Source organism: Mytilus galloprovincialis, chromosome 10, assembly GCF_965363235.1.
Source record: "Mytilus galloprovincialis chromosome 10, xbMytGall1.hap1.1, whole genome shotgun sequence".
Lineage (NCBI taxonomy): Eukaryota > Metazoa > Mollusca > Bivalvia > Mytilida > Mytilidae > Mytilus > Mytilus galloprovincialis.
In genome coordinates, this window is record NC_134847.1 from 76,148,744 (window position 1) to 76,174,610 (window position 25,867).

The following is a 25,867-nucleotide window of genomic DNA, read 5'->3' on the forward strand; positions in this document are numbered from 1 at the left end:
TAACATTCAATTACAGTGACCAAAAGAGCTAATTTCAATTTGACAGCAAAAAAACTCAAGACAGAGACAGTTCATGACAGAAAAATATGACCATTTTGGAAGCCAAGGGCTAGAGCTTAGCTTGCTTTATTTAATTGACACCCTATTTATGAAACTACATAGAGCATACAATTATTCACTTATGTGCCTGTCCCACCCAAAGAGCCTGTAATTCAGTAGTTGTCAATTGTTGCTGTATATCATATTTGTTTTGCGTATTGATGTTATGTTCATTTAATTACTTGATAGTGCTAGTACATGTATGTTAAAGTTGTCCACCTGCTATTATTGTCACACATTATATCCTTACTGTACTTGACTTTGCTAAGGTGGTAGCATTTATGTTTACCAGGTCATTGCATATTTTCAAAGGATGTAAAGTTATTTACTAGGAAATTTGTTTTACCAATTAATCAAATTTAGAAGATTTGGTATGAGTGCCAATGAGACAACACCCCAAAGTAATACTATTGCTTACTGTGAATACAATATTATTTGTTTGATTCCAATATTCATGGGTACAGGTGAATCTAAAATTTTGACAAATGACAAATTTTATATAGCAGACTTAAGCAAAACCACAAAATCAAATATTCACGAAATATACAAATTTCCTCTATTCATGAAAATTGATACGGAAATAAATGATTCCACAGCAATACATGTTTGAGCTTATCCTATAAAAATAAAGATAGGAGTGATAAGTAGACAATAAAAACCTGAAAGTTCAATAGAAAAGGCAGCACAAATGCAGTAACAACTAAAAGACAAACAGCAATAACAAAACATGAACCATATATGTTTGTTTTTATTTTCAGAAAACCCATGATCTGCATGTGAATCAGATAGTTGTAAAGATAGATGGATGGAATCGTATGTCAGCTGTATCTGTGGACAAAGTAGGAGTATACTTTAGGGAGGCAGAACCAGACAAGAAATCTGCTACAGGTCTCAATTCAGTAAGTTTTTGTTTTGGTGGTCAGAAGTATTTTAATGAACGAGATAAATGGTCTGAGACCACAATTGTCGTCCCTTGATTTTCGTTGTCCACAAATATAGTCCCTAGTGTTGACAGTTGGTTACTTGCCAATATTTTTTATACCCCTTTCAAATTTATTTCTCCATGTTTTATGCCTCAAATTGTAAGAAAAGTTGGGTTCAGAATTTTAAAGGAAAATAGTGATTTGGTCCAGCTGAAAAAGGTTAAAAATTAGCACTTCGAAAGCTTTCAAACAGATTTCAAGACGCCCTAAACATAAAATTGTCCATATTTTGAGTTAGAGCTGATGAAGTTTACTATAATTTTGATAGAATTTGTCCCAAAAGTAGTACAACACACTGTAAGAATTTCATTGAGAAAGCGCAGATGGGAATTTTTTTAATTTTCATTTATTTTTTAAAAGAAATGCACTACGAACTAATTGTGGTCTTGGACCAAATGTTTAATGTTCAACATGCAAATTTTAAGTAGTTTTCAAAAAGAGAAAATGTTTTGTGAAGTGAATTTAAATATGAACACCACTACCATATGATAACTTGGGCATTAAATGGATAATACATGTGTTTAGAGGTCTGAACTTTTCTATTGTGTTATTTTTATTAGCATAAAACAAAATATTTTGCAAATACTTTTTAAAATGTTAACGTATATTTGGTTGTTTGGTTTTAATTGTATGTTATAAGTTGTGCATTTGAGAAAATGCAGACAATTTTGTAAGTTTTATTTGTAATGGGTTTTACTAATTGTTAGTTTTATTTGTAATGGGTTTTACTGATTTAATTTATGATATTTGTTTAAATAAACAGTCTTCACACTTAAACACAAGTCTACAAGCCCATTCTTTAAAAATGGCCTTCAAGCTTGTAAAATCTTCTCTATAAGCTACCAGAATACATAAAAAAAATTGAGCTTCATGCTTGTGGATTCAAAAGTTGATCTTGAAGACTGAAGAAATGATGCTAATGACATCTAAAACAGAAATTAGATTTTTTTATTTGAAAGCAACATACTGTTGTAAGTAATTCTGTTTGTTTCAGTTTGCCTATGGATCATGGCATGACCCAGCCAAACAACTATTAGCCAGAGTTGTATTTGATGTCAGACAGGAGGGGAGTGCCAGGAAAGTGATCACCATCCGTTCTGCCCTCACTATATATAACAAGATAGAATCAGCTGTAGATGTTAGAATGATGGCTGGCAATGGGATAGATGGTAAGTTTTTATTTATAGAGATACTGTGGTAAAATTGAAGATAGCATGTTCATGTAACCTTTTCATAAATTTTTTAGAATTATCAAAAATACATTACCTATCATATATTTTCATAATAAATATACCTATAGCTATCATGCTTACGCTATGTCATGGAGAGACAAATAGATATGACAAATATCTGATGCATTTACATCTGTAGTTGTTATATAGAACTGTATTTAAAAATAACCGAGAAAAGGATAGATTGCATGGCAAATTATTCCACTGTGTGCCTTAAAATTAGCAACAAACCAATCAATTTGACAGTTACATGGTATGAACTCTTTATGGCTTCAATATTAATATTTATTTACAGGAAAATTTGAAATATTACCTGTGAAACCAAAAGAAACGATTCCAGTACCTCTTCCTTTTATATGTGCTACATTGTATATGAAACCATCTGATTGGCCAGTTAAATTCTGCAACCAACCAATCCAATGGCAGCATGTTGCTTTAGCAGGAGACACTAAGGAGAAAATAAAGCAATGTGAGACACCAGATAATTCAGGTGTTTTCAGGTAAAACATTTTGTAGAACTTTTATATCATGATGTATGTTATAAATTTTAAGATTATTATGTCATTAATGACCTAGTTAGTTTGTTGTTCAGATTAAGTAATTTCAATTTTGTTTGTGTTAGGCTACTCTCTGTTGTATTAAACAGTTGCCCTCTAAAATTTTAGAAAGCTTTTCACATAATTTAAATATCATAGATGTTGAAATTTTTTGCCATTTTGGTCTTTTTCCTGGAAAATTTCTTTCAAAATTTCTTTGATGGTTGAAAGTAAGATTTTTTTTATAATTTAAAAGTGGAATCTGTTGGCTTATTTTATTATTTCAAATTCCCTGTAAATTTTTCAGATTTTGTTCCTCTGTACAGCGACAGAACTATCCTGAACAGATATTGACAAGAGAAGATATCCCTATCCTCCCTGCACACACTATTACCATTCTACCTCCTGTCATCATACACAACCTCCTCCCTATAGACCTCAGATACTACCTTAAAGACACAGTCATCAGTGGTGTCATCAAACCGGGAAAGAAGGCACACCTTCATGCAGTAAGTAAATGAATATGACGCCCGTCAAGCAAAAACCACCCTTATCGCATTTGACGTCGTTATCGGTAGTCAACGCTAGAATGTAACGTAGAACAAACCGATAAATTGCACGTTGAAATTGAGATATTTTTTCTAAACATAGCGTTATCCATGCGAACTGAATAGTATATTCTTATATTACATTTAAATACTTCTGTAAAATAATGCCGTATTTACGATTTAAAATTTAATTTTGTGATAAATTTCTATTAAAACTTTTCAAATGTTTTTTTTTACATTCGCTGTATATTCTTATTGTCTTGAGAGGAATGATTTATAAACAATATATAATAAAATCCCACACATCACCATGTCTCATTTATACATAGTACCACGATATGTGATGATACACCTATTAACCTTCTACAATATATAAACAATACCAATGTTGTGTAAAAAAAAAAAACCACTTAAATATTTTTAAAAAACCACTAAAAGTTTTTTTTCGCAGCTAGATTTCTTTTATACTTTTAATACGGCAAGTTATTGTATGAAGAACCTAAGAAAATAATTTAATATTCGGCGCAACATTATGCATGCCAAATGCGGAAAATCTTGCATGGTTAATCACACGAGAGAGTTTGCTTACAAGAAATTCAGTACGACAGAGAAGAAAGTCTGTCTGAAATTTTTCGTCTTTTATTTTGCCACGCTTTAATCCGCAATATTTACTACTGAACATAAAACAATAAACCAATTTGTTTAAATGAAAACATTCTATGAGTATTTTATCAGAAAATGTATCAAACAAGAACGTGTCCCAAATACACGGATGCCCCACTCGAACTATCATTTTCTATGTTTAGTGGACCGTGAAAATTGGGTAAAAACTCTAATTTGGCATTGAAATTAGAAAGATCATATCATAGGGAACATGTGTACTAAGTTTCAAGTTGATTGGACTTCAACTTCATCAAAAATTACCTTGACCAAAAACTTTAACCTGAACTGGGACGAACGAACAAACCGACCCACAGACCAGAAAACATAATGCCCTCTACTATCGTAGGTGGGGCATAAAAATTTGCAATGGGTTTAAAACTGATAGTATGAAACAAATATCAGTTCATAATTATATCACTCACTTTAAAAAAAAGTGGGGGTATACTGTTTAACCTCAGTCTGTCTTTCCGTTAGTCAATCCATCCGTCAGTCCGTCCGTCCGTACGTCCCATGAATAATTTCGTCGCATATCTCTTAGGAACTACATTACAAGGATTTCTGAAATTTGGTTTCAGGGTTTATATAATTCAGTTATATCGTGCGATGCGTTTTTAGATTCATCACTCAACAACTTCCTGTTTACCGTAATATTTCGGCGGGGGTATCATCAGTTGGCAGTAACTCAATGTCATAGTAGTTAAATCTCCTACTAAAATCGTCAAAATCGGCTTTAGAGGTCCCGGCCACTCATCTTCTAAGTGGAAAGGGGATGGAATTCCCTCGGCTCATACAGCACAAAAACTATAATAAACCTACAATTCGGTTCTTTGGCCAGGATGTTGTCTTTTTGACAGATTCTGCATTTCCTTTCTCAATTTTGTTCAGGACAAGTTTTATCTTAATTCTTGTTTTACAAAAAGTAAACAAAATATAGGTGTTCTGCTTCCATTCGAAAACAAATCTTTTAATCTGTTATTCTGAAATGGTCTGTGTGGTAGGCCATGAAGAAACAAACAACAAAGAAAGGAAGAAAAATCATCAGTAATCATTATAAAATAAAAAATGCTAGAGGCTTGAGCTAATTCGAAAAATGATTAACAATTTTGAATGCATACACGAGATTGTTAAAGCTGGTTAATCATTGTTACAATGTTGTCAAATATATGAATACTATTTAATGGTCACAGTTCAATTTCTTTTGTATCAATTTTCTTTGATTTTGAATACAATGAGATGCAGGATATTGTTTGACTTAAATTGAGTTGTTAACTTGATTGAAATAAATATGCAACTCTAGTACAAAAGGTTATACAACGACGAGAAGACAATTTTCAAATCAGAAGTCACTGACTGTATCACCCTTCGTGTAAATCTCTAAATTCACGGATAGATAAGGTAAACAATCCGATAATAAACTTTCAATGGAATTTTTTAACGCCATGTAAAATCAGAAACAGAAACAAATGCAATTTTGCAATGTTGCGTTAGTTTTCAAAAAAGATGATGCTGGATATATTACAATGATCTGTAAACATGAGGCAAGGACTAATGGAGGCAGCACAAGCTGGAAAAAAACATATACATAGATCACATCAAATAATCATGTTGTTCTTCATATTTTTTTCAATCTTGAAATGTTATACTTTAGATGTTAAAAAACAATCTATTTTACTTTTGCATAATATTGAAATTTTCAAGTTCACTTCGAATCAAATTTCTCTGATAAGGGATATCCATGCGAAACTTATTATAATTATAGTAATACATAAAAATAGTTGATATTTATTACGAACACGGACAGATTGAAATTTCGCACTTGAGATATATTTTTAATGTTATTTAATAAAGTTTTCAAATGTTATTTTTCGTTTAAATCATTTTTCGTTTAACGTGCATTTTAGTTTGTTTTGTAAACATTGACATGCGTATATATTTATTGCAAGAAATATATCTGAAACGGATGAAATTGCACACGCAGCTGCAGTTCTCATTTAACGATAACATTGAAGATAATACATGTAGAAATGAACTATCCAAAGAAGGCAAAGATATGTATTTATTGGGTAAATTAAAATAAAAGGGCGTAGATAAATCCCGTTCTAGATACGAAAAGCGAAAGCGAACAAAATTTTACATAAACTTTTGACGACAGGTAAGTTTGTCGAGATGTATTTCTGTTACCTATAGTATTCGAGAGTCCCGTTTAAAATCTTTGATTAAACACATCAACAGTAAAAGAAATACCAAGAAAATATCAAAATTTTAATAGACGTCCAAAAAATACATTTTCATTTGAGGGAATTTCAAATATGGTACAATATTTGAAAAATTATGCTAGTCTGCATGGTTTACCACAAACAGTACCTCATAACAGACATGACTCTGAACCTCAGATTGTGTTATCTTCTTGTGAATCAAAACATTCGGGTTTTGACATATATGTATCAGCATTTCAGACAAAAGGAACTGGATGTAGATATAAGAAGATGAGTATGAGTGCCAATGAAACAACTCACCATCCATGTCATAATTTAAAAAAGTTAACCCTTATAGGTCAAAGTACGGTCTTCAACACGTAGCATCTATAGACTAGATATGTCCACTGAACAGAATGGACAAATGTCCGGTCGTCTTGCTGTCCGCACATAATATTTACATCTATATATTCTGATGTGTGTCGTAGATGGGACTCTTATACTAGTACATGTATAATAGTCCCAGGTCATAGTTATAGGCCTTCAACATTGAAATAAAACATACCGTATCGTCGGCTATAAAAGACTCCCATATGAAAAATATGAAACAATTAAATTAATTACAGCCGATTCCATTGAGTGTGTAGGCAAAGGTAATATCTTTGGTTAGCTAAGGAATACGACCATCCTTTCGGAGTAGCCTTGTCTTACAGACAGATTGATTGGTTATCTGTCGGATGAGTCTACTTTTAAAGGAGTGTAGTTTACCTGAACTAGAAATGACTTCACGGTTGAGCTAGCCGCATATTACCTTTGCCTTCACACTCAATAGAATCGGCTGTAAATTAATGCCAGTATTAAACGCCCTATTGGCAAAATATATTCCACTCCTTTAGATTAAATGTTCAAACACTGACCTTCCACGACAAATTCCCACATTGAGCTCCTTTAACCTATATTTCATTTCTAATTTTATTGTCAATTTGATTTTGAATGGCCAAACTGTTTTAACTGGCAATATGAATTGGTCATCAATCTGAACCTGAGAAAGATCGAATAAGAGTAAAAATTAGTCAAGTTAATATCAAATAAATACAAACAGACACCACGCGTGAAATCATAAATCATAAACAGAAAACTCAGATGACCATGTCTTAAAATCAAACGAGTGAAACAAAAAAATAACACAGAAATTTAAAAATTGAGCAACACGAACCCCATGAAAAACAGATAGTGCCCTGGAAAAATCAGGAGTTCACACTTCAGTGTGTTTTTTTTTAATATTACATTAAAGATAACACTGAAATCGCTTCCAAAATAAAAAAAATTCTTTTATATTTGAAATCCAACAAATGAAAGTCTTTATTGTTCTGTTATTGCAGGAGAAAAAAATCGGTATTTGACTGACTATCTTGATTTGTGTGTGCTACATGTAACTGGGCGATATTAGAAAAATAAGCCTTTGGTCATACTAAACGTTTGGTAGATTTCGTCAAGCAAAAAAAAATATTGACGATCAAACTGTGATACTGCATCGCATTTGGCAGAATTCTTCCAAAAATCATCATCAACAAGATAAGTCGGTTAACATTGTAAGCAAGAGAACGATGAAACTACTTAGAAAATGCAGAGATTAGAAACCAATTTCATCTGTTTTGATTAAACCTATTCTATGGTATCAGAAAGTACCATTATTTCATCGTTGCTCATGATAAATCAGAAATTAATTATACAAAAAAAAAATGAACAAAACAAAAAGAATTAGAAACTCTTCATCATCCTTTATAATAGTTCGATAAGTTGGCTCGTCCTGTAGTTATTCCTGCAGCCAGAATTGCACATGTTAGGTAGTAACCTCTATATTAAAAAATCGTCCATATGCTAGGAAGGAATGTCAGGCTACATTTTGTCAAGTACCAGGAGAAGAGAGTAAAGTAATTAATTTCAGCAAACTTAAATCGACGTCAAAGTGTATGATTCCAACGTTACGTTGAATTTTACGTTAGAACACATTTCATGTGTTACCAAAATTGAAATTTCTCAACTAATTTTTCGCCGATCGTTTTCAAATTTTTTACATTGAGTTGACATAAGTATTTTCTGTTTAATTAATAAAAAATCTGATAATTCATAATTTTTGCCATAAGGGTCGTTTTTGCTTGTCGGGCGTCATATACATTAATGAATGAAAGGTACATGTACATGTACATGATTACACAACATATACACAACAAAATTATGGCAAACATCTTAAGGGCATAAAACATGCATAATAAAATGCAAAAAAATTAGGCATCAACAACACATACACAAAAAAAACCAAAAAAACCCTAACATGTACAGTCATTTTGTTGATTTCATCTAATTTAGATAGATTTTCAGTAATAAACACACATTAGATTGTATAAAAAAACACATCACATTTGAATGCATTTCAAGTAATACATTTAGATACATTTGTTTCCATGTAGGTTTCTTTAGTGAGTTTTGTATTTCCAGGCTGATCCCCAGAAGGACATGAATCTTGGTATACATCTAGAAAACTTTGAGACATGCCAGGAATTACTTATACCCCCTGATTCTAACAGAAATAATGTCAAACTGAGGCTGTATGATAGATTGGGAAGGAAGCTACATTTAATGATCAAAATTAATTCAATGAAAGGTGGCAGTGTAAATGTAAGTTTAAACACAACATTTTGTTTTTATTTTCAAAAATATTTTTCTTTAAAGTGTGATGAAATGTGCCTTTGAAGCGGATGTCCACCAGCATTATTTGAAAAATACCAAAAAACCTTTTGTTAATTTTTTTTTGAAGGACCAACCAGTACCTTGATACATTTATGATTGTCATTTGTATTTTGTTCACATTTCTACAACTTGATTGTATGCATGCAACCATATGTATATAACTGAGGCCTAATTATTCAGTAAATGTTGAAAAAGTTTTAGTTTATTACAAAATTGCAAAATGCGATATGTATATAATTTCAAATGTAAGTACTATCGCAGTTCTGGCTGATTAACAAATCAGGTTTACCCCTGGTATTTGGACAGACTGACATGTTTTGTGTATAGATTTCAGATATCAGTACTATCAAAGTTCTAACAGATTAAGGGGTCTCGCGGGTATAAATAATTTTTTTTTTTAATATAGGATTTTGCTATATATTTCTATAAATGAACTTTATCATATACTTAATAGAAAAATGAAATAAAAAAATGGGGTCACCATTCATTTAAGCCCACAATCTGCCTTCGAAAGAAGCATACATTTTTGTTAATTGTCCTTTTTGACTGTTGAACTAATAGGAGAAATATTGGTAATTTCGAAATAAAAAAATTACTAAATCGCTTAAATTTTACAATTATTTAGTTGATGTACAGCTTATTTGAAAACAATAATAAAAAATATAGGTCACCGATGAGTTAACAAAGATATTTCAATTTTCATGCATATAAATGGCATTTTTGCATCAAAGGGAGATAATTTAGAGCTTTTTCAATGATATAAACATTTTAAAAGTCATCTGTGGCCAAACCGAATCGATTTGTTTGGATGATTTTTGTACCATATCATAAAGTTATAACTAATAGTGTAGTAAATAAAATTTGTAATGAAAAAACAAATGTTTAATTTTTCGTTGAAATGTTTGTACCCGTGAGCCTCCTTAACAAATCAGTATTACCCCTGGTATTTGGACAGACTGACATGTTTTGTGTATATATTTCAGATATCAGTACTATCACAGTTCTGGCTGATTAATAAATCAGGTTTACCCCTGGTATTTGGTCAGACTGATAAAGAGGCAGCTGGACAGTTTGAGGAACATGAGTTGGCCAGAAGTGTTACACCATTGTTGTTTAGTTTTACAGATAGAGATTCAGCAGACTTGTAAGTTTATACTTATTGCAATGATTTTTATTGTACATAAAATGTTTAGACCTTACGAAAATCTATATTAAGGATGTATTCTTCTGACATTTCACTCAAAATGTTAACACTGTGCAAAAATAGTGTATTTGCAATAAGTAGTTTTTGAGTAATAAATTTTTCAAATTTTATTACCAATCAAATCAGTCTTCTTAGCCAATATTTTGAGAAAATAGGTAAGGGGTACAAAATGGTTTCTAGCATTTATGTGTACTCAAGCTACAGATATAATTTGCAGGAAGCATAACTTCAATTAAATATAGATGTTGAATTAGATAGCAATTAGACCAAACTTTTGAATGGCATTTCATTTGTTATTAGAAAGATAGTTGTAAATTTTCACTTCTGTATTTGTGTTTCAGGTGTACAATGAGGATAGGAAAGTCAGTTCATGGACCTGATTCTCTGCCTATTTGGTAAGTTTGTATTATTGAATTTAAAAGAAAAAGAATAACTAGAGAACAGAAATATGACATTAAAGTGGGGTATAGATATCATGCCATGTGTACAGTGTTTTAAGTACCTAAAGATACCATTGAGACGATAAGCCAGCAATAACATTATACAGTAACCGATACTGAACTAAAATATTGACAAGTGAGACTATATTCAGGCGCGGATCCAGAGGGGGGGGTTCCGGGGGTTGGAACCCCCCTTTTTTTTTGGACGATCAATGCATTTGAATGGGGGCATGTAGTTGGAACCCCCCTTTGTCCTGGGTTAGGAACCCCCCTTTGTCCTGGGTTAGGAACCCCCCCTTTTTAAAATGGCTGCATCCGCCCCTGATATCTATACCATTGTTTATATCTGTACCATTGTTTGAATTTCAATTTATTTCATTTCATGTATAAAATGTTATTATTCTATTTATAGGTGTAGCAGGTTTTCTTTAGAAAGTGGAGTTGGCATGAGAAAACTAAATGTTGTAAGAAAAGAGAGAAATAAACCTGATTGGTTAGTAGAACTTCAGAATGAGGCCAAAATGAAGTTACATTTATCTGTCTCGAAAAGACAGTAAGTCATTGGTTGCTACAAAGGTCAAAGGTTACAAAAGTATAGAAATGAGCTGGTGATGGGTTTTTTCACTTTCTATATATAGACCTTTTACATCAGTGGCTTACTGTTGCATCAACCTTTCCTACCTTTAGTCGGCATGGTTTACAAAATGAAATCCTTCAATAAAGTCATGTATTACAACTTGAATGTTCCACCTGAATGTTCCCTACCAGTACAGTGTACATCATCTAATTGAAAATCTATTTAAATAGCATGAATACCATTTATCAGTTTCTTTCAGTGTAATGCAATTTGGGTGTTTATTTACTATTTCAGTGACTAAAAGCTCCTTTTTGCATGTTAAAGTTATTTTTAATTTTCATAAAAGATGTAAGTAAAATAGTTATTAGGATGTAGAAAATCTAGAAAAATAAGATTTAGTCCATTAGTCCATCTAATTGCTTGCCTTAAATAGATTAGATTTTAGAAACTTACCAGTAGATTTAGTTTTATACTCTCTGCTTATGAAAATTAAAGAATTATGTCTTCAAAAAAAAGAGAGAAAAAAACACTGTAAAGTTTTGTTTTTCAAAGAAAAAGAAGGAATACTTTTGATTGTAATAGTATGTACATGTGATTTTATTTCAGGGTTTATAACATAGGAATAGCTGTACAACAAGGCAAGGGCAGATACAAAGATACAAACATTGTTAACTTTGCTCCAAGATTTGAGATTGACAATCAGTCCAGTCACAAGCTGGCTATAGCACAGAGACATATTGCCATGGAGGAGGTGGGTAATTTACTAAGCATAGCATATTGAAAAATAATAGTAAAGAAAGTTTTCTTTCTATTAATAAATCTTGGATATGAAAGAAAAATATCTGCAGTTTTGGAAATCTAGTACTTTTTAGATTTGATGAGTACAATTATAGTATCATGATACCAAATTCCAGTTGCCTTATATCTCAACCTTTTTCATGTGTATATATTTGGTTACAGGTTAATTAATTAATGTTAACTTCTTTTTATACTCAAAATGTCAAGGATGTATATATAAAAAGTAAAATCACAAAAACAACTGAACTCCGAAGAAAATTCAAAAAGGATATTCCCCAATCAAATGGCAAAATCAAAAGCTCAAACACATTAAATGAATAGACAACACCTGTCATACTTCCGACCTGGCATAGTGATAATATGAAAGTTCAACAATATCTAGAATCTGGATTACTTGTACAAAATAAACGTTCAGCTGACAAATATATTGAGTCTAGACGACTTTTTTATCTGTACTTTAATGTTTTCTTTTTGTTTTGATACAAACATATTGTCAAGTTTTGGTTCATTGTAGAAACTTAATAGGGTTTTTAAGCAATAAAGATGCCTTATGCCAGCTCTCTAGATTTGCCTTTTTCCCAACAAAGTAGGTGACATTGTTCTTATCTAGCAGACTACCCAGTAACAGGTTATGTATAACTATTTGGACACTTTTTTCATACTTTTAATTGTGTGATTGCTGTTATTTTGCCCATGTTATACTTTTCTGTTCATCTGTAGATAAAAGTTTGTTAATTCTCTTCATCTTTTATAGATCACAGGAAGTTTAGAGACATACCTCACTGCCTTACCAGGTGGTAAAATGCCTTTCCACTTTCCCAGACTGGACTTTGATCAGCTTCTGTGTGTCAGGATGATAAACAGACCTGAATGCATGTGGTCAGGGGGGTTTCTTATTGATAGGGTCAGTTCATTCCATGTTAATATGAGGTGAGGTTTACAATAAGCCATACGTTGTACAAACTATATTTTTCTGTGGATTCATAAAATATTCGTTGGATACCTATTTGGTGGAATTCCAGGATATATAGGAACCATAAACAAATTTTCAACATATTACAAATTTTCTAAAGGATTGTATGCAGACTTTGACAAAACCACAAAATTAAATATCCACAAATACACAAGTTTTCCACAAACCACAAAAATTGGTTCCCACAAAAATAAGTGAAACCACAATACTATTTATGGGGAATGAAAGAGTAAAGGATTTAAAAAAAATTATATTGACCTGTATCCTTTATGAATAAGTGACAGTTTGTAAATTAATGTTAATGAATTTAGGTTTATTTGATCTATTTATTGAAAAGAGTAAAATTGTCATAATAAAAAATGCTAGAGGGAATATGTAACACATGACTGCTTTCAATTGTATCCTATATGATTATCTATTACTTTTAAGTTTAGGATAATTTGACTTTTGTTCAATATATAATTATTTAATTATGATGGATTGTCAATTATTTTCAAGTGTGTGATTATATTTTAGAGACAAACTTGGCAATTCCAACCTGTTGAAAGTAGAAATAGTTTTGGAAGGTCCAACTTTTCACATAATATTTGTTGATGCTGAAGAGTTTCCTCCACCATTCAGGATTGACAATCATTCTGAGGTAAATATATTAGAAAATCACCTCCCCCTTTTAGGAAAATTAGTTTAAGCCAGATGCATATACCTCGTTGGTGTGGTTCATAAGTGTTTCTAATTTATTTTATTTTTTTTTTTGGGGGGGGGGGGTAGAGATTGCATGAAATGCAATCAAAACCTTATAGGACTGACTTGATATCCAAATGTTCCAAGGCTTATCACTTGATACACTAAATATAGTGCATTGATCAAAACATTCTATACATCCTATCCATGAACATTTCAAGAAATTTATGGATGTAATATGCTCAGATATTCAAGGCACTAAATGTTACACTTGTCAAGAAAATTACATAACTTTTGCAGGGTGCAGAAATCTAATATCTGTTCTAAGAATAAAACGATGTCATTGTTAACATCATCTTTAAAAAATTTGGAGTTATCTTCCTTTGTCTAAAATTGCTGTTAAATCAACTACAACCAATGCAATAAGTAATATTACTTCCCACTGATAAATTGAAGCAATCTTGAATTCTTTACCATTCAGTGCTTACAAGCACTTTGATTTAAAAATTGGACTGCTGGTTTTCCTATTTGAATTGTTTTACACAAGTATTTTTGGGCCCTTTTTTGTTGTTGTTGTTTCAATGTGATTCAAGGATCCATGTTGAAGACTGTACTTTGTTAGTGAGTTATCGCATTGGCACACATACAACATCTTCTTATCCATATGAATAAAAACAATTGTCTTAATATGTATCTAAATCTTTAGAGAATAACTAATGGTATTGAGAAAACAATCAATGCAAAAATCTTAATACTTTTGTGATAAATTTATTAATGTAGTATAACCTTTTAAAGCACAGGTGATCAAAAAGTAATCAATATTTTCTCAGAGAAACTTTAAAGGCGTTTTTGTATTTCCAAGCGACAAATGTGTTGATAAGAAAGAATGTGCACCCAAATGTTAAAATAATTTTATTTAAAAAAAAAAGTCAAGAGCAGTCTTTTCTTTGAAGCAAACCTGCATAATTTAACAACTGGTCTTATCAATTTTTACAGGTACCAGTTTACTATAACCAGAGTGGATTATCTAAACCATATCAAAAAGCTGCCATCAAGCCCAAATGTTCAGGTAAGTTATTTTAAGCTTGCTTATTATGATGTAAAAAACTTTTGTTTGTTTAGGTAAAAAGAATTTAAAAATGATTGAATACAATATTCACTTCCAGTTTTTCTAAGGGCTGAAACCACACATACATGAGAGGCTCAGACCAAAGTAGGCATTTTGAAATCACAAAAATTGGTTGTTCAGTGAAATTCTGTTATGGTCTCAACAGATGGTTACGCCATTCATATGTGCTATTCCTGGGTATCATGTATCATGTAAGGGAGCTTAGTTGTTGATGTCTGAAATATTCTGAAATTCAAAGGAATTGTGACAATAAAACATATTGGGAAGAATATTATTTCAAAGTATTCAAAGTGAGGAACTATTCATCTATGATCTGATGAATTATAGCTTAAAAATCAGATATTAAGCTTGCAAACCATCATGTTGTGGGAAAAGAGAAAAATTTTACTACTGTTAGCTAGCAAGAGTAAAACTTTGTTAAAGAGATAGTTTAATATAAAGCAATATTGGCCTAAAAATGAAATCTGGTTCGATTCTGTGTACTTCAGTTAAACTTTGCTGTTAACCATGAAATTACTAGGAATGCAGTCAAATAGTAAAATTATACAAACTTTTGCCTGTTGGACTCCTAAATCTTAAGAAATAATATACAGTACAGTTCTTGTCTTACATACAAGCCTATACAACATTTGAACTTTATTATGCATTCAGATCTGTGTTTTTCCTGTTCCCATGGAATCTAGGAAAGTGGCTATCCCAGGATTAATACTTGTAATAAACCCACAATAGTTTGTGACAGAAATTGAACTAGCAGTATGATAATTAACAGGGATGATTCTTTTTCAGTGCCATACACATGGGATGAACCAATTGAGGAGCCATTAATGACATTATATGTACAGGGAGGATCTAAAGTCACTTACAATCTGGACAAGTTAGAGGAAGGGGAACAACTCTGTTATGAAAACTTTATTTATTTAGAGGCTACTTCAACATTTGGCAGGTTTGTAAACACTCTTTTGTATTTCTGATATAATTTAATTAGTTTAATTAAGGAATGACTGTTATGTTTTTCTCTATATGAAGAAATAACATATTAAATGTGGTGCAAACTTTATAACCTGCATAGTAGTTTATTTTAAAGTGTGCAAAGCGTTACCACTAAGTGGAATTCACATAAATATCCATTGCTAACACAACCTAAATTGAAGTTGTGCATGAGTCAACTTTTACAACATTTTCATGTTTGCTTTTAATACTAATTTATAAAATTTTATGAAGTCACACAAGATATTGGAAGCCTTGAATGCATATACATGTAGATTTGTTTCATAATGAAAAATGGTCAAAGATATCAAATTGGTTAAATTATTTTGTAGTGGTTCAGATGATATGTACTCTGATTTGGTGTTAGAAGTTGTTCAAGATCATAATATAGTATTCAGGAAAAAGGTGAGTAATCAGTTCTAGGGTGTGGGTGGGGTTCACTCCCTGTTTACAAAAGGTGATAAGACAAGCTGCTGGAATAGGTCACAAGCTTGAAAATATGTGAATAGGTCAAATTTCTATTAGAAATGTATGATTAGGTCAATATAAATCCAATAACTTCTCAGTCTGTGTCATCTTTCATTGTGTCCCCAGCTATAATTTTATCAACATTTTCTCTTTTGGCACTTTGGTAATCCACTCTTACATTACAAACCATTTCACACCACAAGAGACCAAAACAGTATGGGAAAAGGTTACATTTTTACATAGGCAATATATGATATGGTATACATTTTTAAAATCTAAATTATATGAAAAGAGTGGGGTAGCAGAACCCCAGTGGCATTCCCTATCAACTAAGTATTGAATATTATATAACAAATCCTCAGGGGCAACTGAGACTGCCAGATTGATAAATTGAAGCAGCCCACCATTTCCCCAAAAACCAAAGATCTGAAAAAATGGAGAAGAACAAATTTATAGATTCAGATTTAGATATTGGGAGTTCCAAGCGATAGAAATACTAACGAAATTTCTCTGCTGTAATGTTGAATTTATTGTAAGGTTTTTCGTTAGAGGATTACACAGGTTTTGGCAGAAAGTGACCTGGTGAATTAACATGTTAAAAATCCGGCTTTTTTTGTTGTTTTAGTACAAATGAAGGTTCATAATCATATGGCATACAACTTGATTTTTTCTTGATATAAATGTAATACTTCCCACTAGATTTAAAATCATCTAACCATTCATACACTGATAACATTACATTACATTTGTGTTTGCAATTACAAGAAATGTAAATATAAATTAAATAGAACTCAGCTGTTACTACAATCTTCCCTAGCTTTAAAATGTTTATATTATAAAAACACTTGATTTCTGAGATACCAATCTGTATATGATGAAATGCTATATTTCAGACATACGAATCTGAAAACAAAGATATCTATCTGCATAAACTGAACTGAAAATTACATACCTGTATTCATTTTTTATTTTGATTTCTTTAACCATAGGCTATAGGCAATAGGTCCCAGTTGTGGAGAATGACTGGTACAGGGATGTTAGAACATGAAGGATCAGGTGTTCCTAGAGATCCTCGTAAATCTTCATCAGGGAACAGCTTAGTTCTAGATACCAATGTCATAGCACCACAACCAGGAAAATGTGCTCCACTGACACTTAGGAAACCTGATGGCAGGAGAACTTCTACACAAAAATGGGAATTTACTAAGGTCAGTCACATATTCTTTGTCTTGTTTTTGTGAACAAGCTTAATTCAGAATTATGAAGGAATTGAACTTTTATTTTGATCACATCAAATAAATTGACAACTTTCAAAATAAAACACCAGGGATGAAATGATTTCAACTGTCGTTATTTTCTCACAATTCACCTTTTCAGAATCTAATCTCATTGTTCTTACTCCAAAATTACCAAAATCATATTAATACGTTACGTCATTGGTTGAATTTTCATTGTCTGTCATGTTTTTAGCCAACAGCAAATTATAAAATATCTTTTGTATTATGAAATTGCTTTTCATCAATATCCTCTGGCAATCATTAAAAGTGTTCAATGTCAAAACCATAGCATCTCAAAAATATTAAGTAGATATATTTTTAAAAATTCTATTTAGCATTTTAGACTTTACATATTTGTTATAACATTGAAAGTCAATAATAAATATTGTTTTAACCCTTATACACATGTTATAGGATGGAAGATTGTGCTGTGCATCTGGGATTTTATGTGTTCAAGCTCTAGGTGGAATACTACAGGAAGGTAATTAAGATATTAAACATACATCTAGATATAAGAAGATGTGGTATGAGTGCCAATGAGACAACTCTCCATCAAAGTCACAAGTTATGAAAGTAAACCACAATTTTTAAAAGTAAACCATAATAGGTGAAAGTACAGTCTTCAACACAAAACCTTGGCTCACACCAAACAGATAGCTATAAAGGGCACAAAAATTACTAGTGTAAAACCATTTATATGGGAACACCAATGGTCTTATTTATATAAAAATAAAATCTGTATATTTATACCTTGTGTGAAGGAAGCTTTTGAGGTATCAGTATTTCTGTCTGGAAATTTCAAGCAACAACAACCGTAAGATTTTGTTTTATAAACAAAAAATATCGCACAATGGCTATAATTAAACTTTCTGCGATCATCTTTTGACTAAGTGCCATGTAAAGAGGTCATAAATGTTTAAATAGCTGCAAACATGAATTTCATTTAAAATGAGTAGCATCTGAAAAATAAGTTCAACAGCTTTAAAAGCCCAAACTTTTCACTGCATTGGATTTCATAAGACATGACCTATAAAATAAAGCATGGCATCAACTAATTGTCTGTCTGAAAAGTCTTGTTTTCAAAACAATGTATAAGATTTCAAAAAGCTCCATAGACAATAAGTTACAATTTATCATCATAGATTTATCCCTAAGCTCAGATGAATCTGGTAAGTAAACTTGCCATGCATACCAGCATAGTGCATTAAGTCATTATTACTGTGTCCAATGCTTATAAAAAATTGTGTAATTATAAAACATGTGCATGATTAAATTCAGGAGCTATAGCTATCTCAGGACCAGGACCATCCAAACCAGGGAATGTTATTGGGAATCACATGTTAATATCAAGACAGAAACTTAGACCTGGATCTGGATGTCTGTCTGTACATGTCCTGATGGATGGACCAATCAGAGTCTTAGAAATAGCTGACATTCAGAATGAGGTTAGTGCATAAGTTTAGATAGAATTTCTAGTTAAATTTTATCTGTAATATAAGATTTTTGAGTTCATATTGTATTCAAATATTATAACATTTTTATCATCGCAATACATTTTACTCATGAAGAGTTTCTTATTTGATATTTTGAAATATTTGAAAGTAAGAAATGTTAATGGCATCTGAGCATTAGTTTATGTTTCATTTTACCAAAATTTTAAATGCTTAAGCAGATATAAGGAGACATGGTATGAGTGCCAATGAGACAATTCTCCATCCAAGTAACAATTTGAAAAGTAAACCCTGATAGGTCAAATAGGGTCTTCAAAACAGAGCTTTGGCTTATGCACATACCTGCCATCTTTTCAAAATTTCCATAGGGGATTTTTATTGCAAGAGATCTGTATGTAGCTCTTTTTTTGTCATAAGTGTTTTTATTTTGCTACTTTATTGTTTAGTTAGTAAATAAGGGCTTCATTACCATTTCAACTCATTTAAATGTCTGTTTTGAGGTGTTTAATTATCACAATAAAGAATTAGAATATTCAGGTTAATACCTCTCATTGGGATAATTCCCTGAATTTCGGATAGTCGGGAATCTGAATTCAGTTTTGTAATTTTTTATGAATTTTTATCATATGAAGCAAGTATAGCTGATTTCATGCAATGTGCTATTTTTATAAGGTATTAAGTCAGAATATGCCTCCATATTTAAAAGGAGGTTTCTCTATATATAGGTATATTTATTTATTTATACTTTATCAAGAAAAGTTGTTTAAGGACGTACTTAGGTGAGGTTAGGTAAAAATTAAGAAATTAAGAAATTAAAATTGATACTATAAGCTGGTAGAGCATCTATTAAGAATAAAGATAAGCTAAAAATATTGATAGGTCATGGACTTCCTTTTCGAGATATTTGAGATTTAAAATATGGGGGGAAAAGGCTGACTTGGACCTTTACCTTATATATGCATTGGTACTATTTGGGTCTCAAAACAAAAGAAAGAAAATTAAGAATCTTCTAAAATTTTGGTACATGACCTTTCATGAGCTATTAAGTCTAATATGAAAAAATAAAAGGGTGTTTTGGGGCAAAATATTTTACATTGTATTGTATGTAAAAACACCAAGGAGTCCAAACATTTAACACAAATTCCAAAACCTCACCTAAATACATCCTTAAAAATTAATCTAATTAGAAACACTTAAGCAGTTGATATTACTTACATTAAATAGTAAAATATTATGATAGATAAAAAGTAAGGTGTTAAAATAAGGAATATAACACCAGAGTACAAAAAATGGTGTAACTTACAGACATCAGACTTTTAATTAATTAATCTTGCTTCAGTATCGAAAGCCCATTGTAAAAGAGGATAGTGGCTGGCAGATTTATGAAGAGAAATCTATAAGATCTAAAGAAAACGAGAGTGCTCCACAGGAAAGGACTATTTTACAGGTATAGTCTATTAAGCTTATAAATATATATGGTTAACTCTGTTTATTACATTGGTTGCAATGAATTACATTGATTTCCCAGTTATATAAAAACTGATAATTTCACATCGACACATGTGAAATAAACCTGGTTATTTCACTCTCTAACGTCATACAACAGGCATTGTCAAGATTGCCTGAAAGTAACTGTTATGTTAATTGCAGAGAAAAAATTAAAACTTGATATGTTAGTTAAGATTAAACATTTAATTATCAGAGATGGTAATTAATCTTTCATGCATTCCTTTTTTACATGTTACAATTTTACATCAATATAGGACACTGAACAAAGTTCACACAGTAAAATTTGGGATGTGAAGACACAGATGACATTTTTAATATCATTATAAACTCATTAAAATTGAAAAGCCTTTATAGAATAACTTGAATGTTATTATTTGTGTGCCATTAAATCTGAATTCTCTTCAGAATATTAATTGTATATAATGTTTTTACATCATATCTTTTTAGCTGTCAATGAGTCTGAAGGGAGGATTAGGAATCTCGTTAATAAACAGATTACCGGAGGAGTTAGTGTATATAACACTAAGTAACATTACCATGGATTATATATCTGATCCAGAGAAGACTAATGTTGATATCAGTGTGGCTAATATTCAGGTATGTATGAAGGAAGACTGCTAACAATCCTTCGTGAAATCATTATACTTCATTGGATACTTCTTTTTGATAACCTTAGCACATGGCACAAGCCTACATGTAAATTAGCCTTTTTGAAAATATGGCATAACATGCTTATCCAGTACAAAGTAGGCTTCATATTGTATTACCATGTTCTCATCCTCAATATGCATTTTGTATGTGACATTAAATAGCCAACCATCATCATTATGCTTTTGATATCGTCATGTGCCTCTGATTTAATTTCAAAGGTTTATCTAGAATTTGCTATCAGATGTAAATCAATTTTCATAACTTCCTCATAATGTTGAAGAAAGAAAAAAAATCACAAAAATACTGAAATCGGAGGAAAATTCAAAACAGAAAGTTCCTAATCAAATGGCAAAATCAAAAGCTCAAACACATCCAACAAATCAATAACAAACATCATATTCCTGACTTGGTCCAGGCATTTTCTTATGTAGAAAATGGTGTATTGAACCTGGTTTTATAGCTAGCTTAACCTCTCACTTGTATGACAGTTGCTTCAAAGATTTATCACTCTCTATCATAGTTAATAACTTTTAATAAATGAAACTCTATCGAGAAACTGTAAATCAAATGTTTCAAATAACAAAATTAAATAACCTGTAAATATTGCTTTAGCATTTAAGCGTCTGCATTGAAAGGCGGCTATTCAGTTAATGAAATACTAAATATCTATATATAAATAAGATGTACATATATTTTCCTGCGCTCGTTTAATAATATTTTATTCTATTTAAATAAAAATAAATCGCTGTACCAGCTCAAGCAGGAAATTCAATCTCGTTGAGATGATCAACGATAATATATAAATACGACGGTGATATATATATATTTTTTTTTTCATTGTTTGAATGTTTTGACTGCAGGTAGACAATCAGTTGTTAGACGCACAGAGACCTGTTATGTTGTTTGTATCTCGTGGTTCAAAGAAAGAAGTTCCTGACAATACACCAGCATTACACATAGTGGCTCATAAAATACCCAATACCAAGTGGAATGCTGAAATTTACAAGGTAACTTTAAAAAGCAGTTTAAACTATACTGAAAAATAAAAGATTACACCACTAAACTTTTTTCTTTTTACTGTAAAAAAAAAAGGAATCTGTTTTCAAATCTTAAATAACTTTAATTTTCCTGCAAGAATATAACAAGTGAATTAATTTAGCAAATTGAAAATGAAGCCGATCGTGCAGGAAGACCACAATTAGAAGAAAAAAAAATAAATTTTCAATGTTCCTAGTCACATTTCTACCCACCATATGCAATGTAATTAAATCTGAGTTCACAAACAAATATAGTTGTAAGCTCAAGTGACACTTATTCAAAAGGGATTTGTAAAAAATATTATTTGTTAATGCAAGTAAGGCTTCATTAGAAATATGTTAAGTTCATTTTTACTTTTGGATAATAGTAAATAAAAGGGGACATGAAAACCTGGCAACTTGATTCCATAAACTTTTCATTTGATGAATTATTTAAATATTTTAACTTTTATTTTTGATGAACCAATTTATTTTCATTTGTTTTTAGCATTTAATAATATCAATGAAAAAGATGAAGATTGACATAGAAGAGAGGTTACTATGGAAACTGGTTCAGTTTGCTGGCTTTGGTCAAGATGATTCGTTAGATGAAAGTCTTGATGAGACTGATTATGATACCAAACAGTAAGTTATTTGGAACCCCTAAGATCAGAACTTGATAGCTAATAAGAGCCCAAGGTTATCACTCAAGAAATTTTATGGTCGCCATCATGAGCTGATTAGCCATTATGACAAAAGTGTGTCAGAAATCATATCTGATATTCTTCCTCAGTCATAAAAACCTTCCATTATTACCGGACTGAACAATGAAATAACACGACGGGTGCCGTATACAGTGCAGGACATGCTTACCCTTCCAGACCACCTGATTTCACTCCTGGTTTTTAGTGGAGTTCGTGTTGTTTCTTATTTATTATTTATAACTGTTGATGTAAATGTCCATTGGTTTTTGTGAGTCTTTGTTTACTCCTTGGTTTTGATTGTTATTGTCTTTATAGCTAATAATGGTCCAAGGTCAGAACTTGATAGTTAATAAGAATCCAAGCTCAGAACTTGATAGAAAATAACTCCAAGGTCAGAACTTTATAGCTGATAAGAGTCAAAGGTCACATACTTGCTAACATCTGACAATGGGAAATCATGTCATGACATGACATTACATGTCAAAAAGCGTGTGAATTTGTGTGATGTAGATGTGGACTTTTTAATATGAATATGGTAATGTTCATAATTTCACATACAAATTTGTTAATATAAAAAAAAAACAATATATATTTTACTGTAAACTTTTATTGTCTTAAACAGTGGTCTGTTATGTTGCTTTTAAAGCACCACTACTAGGCACATATTCAAAACAACTGCCAGTTTCAAGTTTAGTTACATTTATTTTTTAACAGCACACAATACAAATGTAACATAGTCAAGTTCTGATCAGAATTCAGTGTCAATTTCTTTATAATTGAAAATGCTCTCCCACAGTAGGAATTAATATTTGACTGAATTAGCTTTATCAAGCTTTGAAAGAAATTTTTTTTGGCAATGTAAAATGTCATATATTAGACTATTATCTCTGTCATTGCTCCCATTGCTATTGCCTGGTAAAAACTGGGTAGTTCATTAGAAGATAGCTGGTAAATACTTTGTCAAAATTTTAAGAAAATTAAACGAGCCAAATAAATTTTAGTTAAAGTGTTAGGTACTACCTTAAATAAACATGTTAAATGATTATTCAAAAAATCATTCAGTATTATATTCGGTATTTTTCGCAGAATAAGGAAAAAACCTGAGAATAGTGATATCACCAATGACCAAAAAATGAAAAGAATGAAAAAGCGTGTAATCGCATGTAAAGTGGTGAAAAGCATGTACACACCATGTGACAAATTCCTCGTGTGTAAACCATTGAAAAAGTGTGTATTACATGTGAATATCATGTCGCTTGGCATGTATGAGGTTAGAACAGGATAAAAATTAAGAGTCCAAGGTCAGAACTTGATAGTTAATTAGAATCCAAGCTCAGAACTTGATAGAAAATAAGTCCAAGGTCAGAACTTGATAGCTAATAAGAGTCCAAGGTCAGAACTTTATAGCAAATACTAGTTTTGTCTCTGTCAATGAGTAAATTTGAATTGTGCTTGTTGATGGTTAAATAAAATTATGAATGGAAATGGAATGTGTCAAAGAGACAACAACCCGACCAAAGAAAACAGCTGAAGGCTGCAAATGGATCTTCAATACAGCTAGAAAATTCCAAACACAGAGGCATGTTTCAGCTGGTATACTGCAATGCATAAAAAGTCTAAATAATCTATGAATCTTCATTGAAATTTGAAGTTAAGTATAAAAAAAATTGTTTAAATAAACCCCTAATAAGTATAAAATAAGCACAGAAAACTTACCTATGTGTAACTATATGTTTCTAACTGATAAAAAGCTGTTCAGTTCACAGAGCTAGATGAATTAGAAAGTCATTAACAAAAATATCTATGGTATTTATAAAAGAATGCACTAAGTATGTTCTTATCAGTGATTTTTTTCTGCAAAATTCTGGCATTAGGCTATCCAACTGGTGGTTTTTTATAATAACATATCAGCTTATGGCATCAGTGGTATTTTCTAAATAGATGATTAAACCTGATACAGGTTATACACAAAGCTGCAAGACAACCATTTTCAGATAACTAACTTCTTGTTGAAACACCCATTTGTGCATAAATAATTAAGGGTTCAGAAATTGCAAAAAAAAGTAAAATGTAATTGTGTGTTTAATAAGGATTTAATTAAGAATTGAATGCTTCTTTTTGTAACTTCATTCGGGGTATAAGCGTTTACTGAAATACATTTTGTATGAAGTGCAGAAGCGCTTCATTTAAAAAATTTGCGCACGGTCAATGCTTTCACAACCCTATGAAGTTACAAAAAAAAGAATTCAATACTTATAATTACATTTTTTAGCTAGGATCATGAAAACACGATTTTTTATCAAATTTTTATTTAACTTACCTGTGCACTTTATTGTGGGACTTTCTGTCATCATGACTGATAAGTTTTATTGTGTAATGAAGTTGATAAAGGAAAAACGCATGATTCCAGTGTAGCCAATCAGAATAACGTATTATAAAGACATACATCTAATGTAATTATTAGGAATTCTAATATGTCAGCCTATTATTGTCAACCAGTATAATCTCAATATATCTACCTTAAGTGCAAACCCAGTAATACACAAAAACGGCTGTTCCGCCCTACGACCAACTTATTTGTACTGCCAAATATTCTCAATTTTCTACATCAAAACACCCAGTTTACGTAGGCCAAGATTCAGATACAATATATTTATCTCTATTCTACAGCCAAAATAAACAAATCAGTCCATTTCAATTTATTTTTCATGGTAAAATTCCTTAAAACGAAAATTCTCCCGAAATGATGTTATTTTCTTAGCATGGCAATGAAACAAGGTGACGTCACAAGTAGGTTTTAGTAAGCAAAAAATCAAATGTAAATACAGAGAGTTTTAAATATTATCAAAATTGGGTAAAATGGAACAGCCAAAACAGTATCGTATGTATAGGGCTTTCACGGTTAACAAAATTACTGAATTTGACCTATTAGAATCGAAATAATTCAAGGCAGCCGAAGATTTGTTTTCATTTAACCATGGGTTGGGCATTTATA

General features: G+C 31.3%; 1 protein-coding gene across 1 annotated transcript in view; it reads left to right on the forward strand.

Moving 5' to 3' along the window:
- LOC143048409 (intermembrane lipid transfer protein VPS13D-like) overlaps positions 1-25,867 on the forward strand; it is a 79,766-nt gene that overhangs the window by 44,998 nt on the left and 8,901 nt on the right. The window contains exons 48-68 of the mRNA XM_076222089.1: positions 858-998; positions 2,077-2,251; positions 2,610-2,814; positions 3,158-3,359; positions 8,756-8,935; positions 9,991-10,151; positions 10,553-10,606; positions 11,064-11,144; positions 11,835-11,979; positions 12,781-12,956; positions 13,516-13,639; positions 14,677-14,749; positions 15,596-15,752; positions 16,129-16,201; positions 17,254-17,472; positions 17,956-18,022; positions 18,820-18,986; positions 20,332-20,439; positions 20,949-21,098; positions 22,013-22,159; positions 22,677-22,813. Coding sequence (XP_076078204.1) covers positions 858-998; positions 2,077-2,251; positions 2,610-2,814; positions 3,158-3,359; positions 8,756-8,935; positions 9,991-10,151; positions 10,553-10,606; positions 11,064-11,144; positions 11,835-11,979; positions 12,781-12,956; positions 13,516-13,639; positions 14,677-14,749; positions 15,596-15,752; positions 16,129-16,201; positions 17,254-17,472; positions 17,956-18,022; positions 18,820-18,986; positions 20,332-20,439; positions 20,949-21,098; positions 22,013-22,159; positions 22,677-22,813 — 2,942 coding nt within the window. The remainder of the gene's footprint in view (positions 1-857; positions 999-2,076; positions 2,252-2,609; positions 2,815-3,157; positions 3,360-8,755; positions 8,936-9,990; positions 10,152-10,552; positions 10,607-11,063; positions 11,145-11,834; positions 11,980-12,780; positions 12,957-13,515; positions 13,640-14,676; positions 14,750-15,595; positions 15,753-16,128; positions 16,202-17,253; positions 17,473-17,955; positions 18,023-18,819; positions 18,987-20,331; positions 20,440-20,948; positions 21,099-22,012; positions 22,160-22,676; positions 22,814-25,867) is intronic.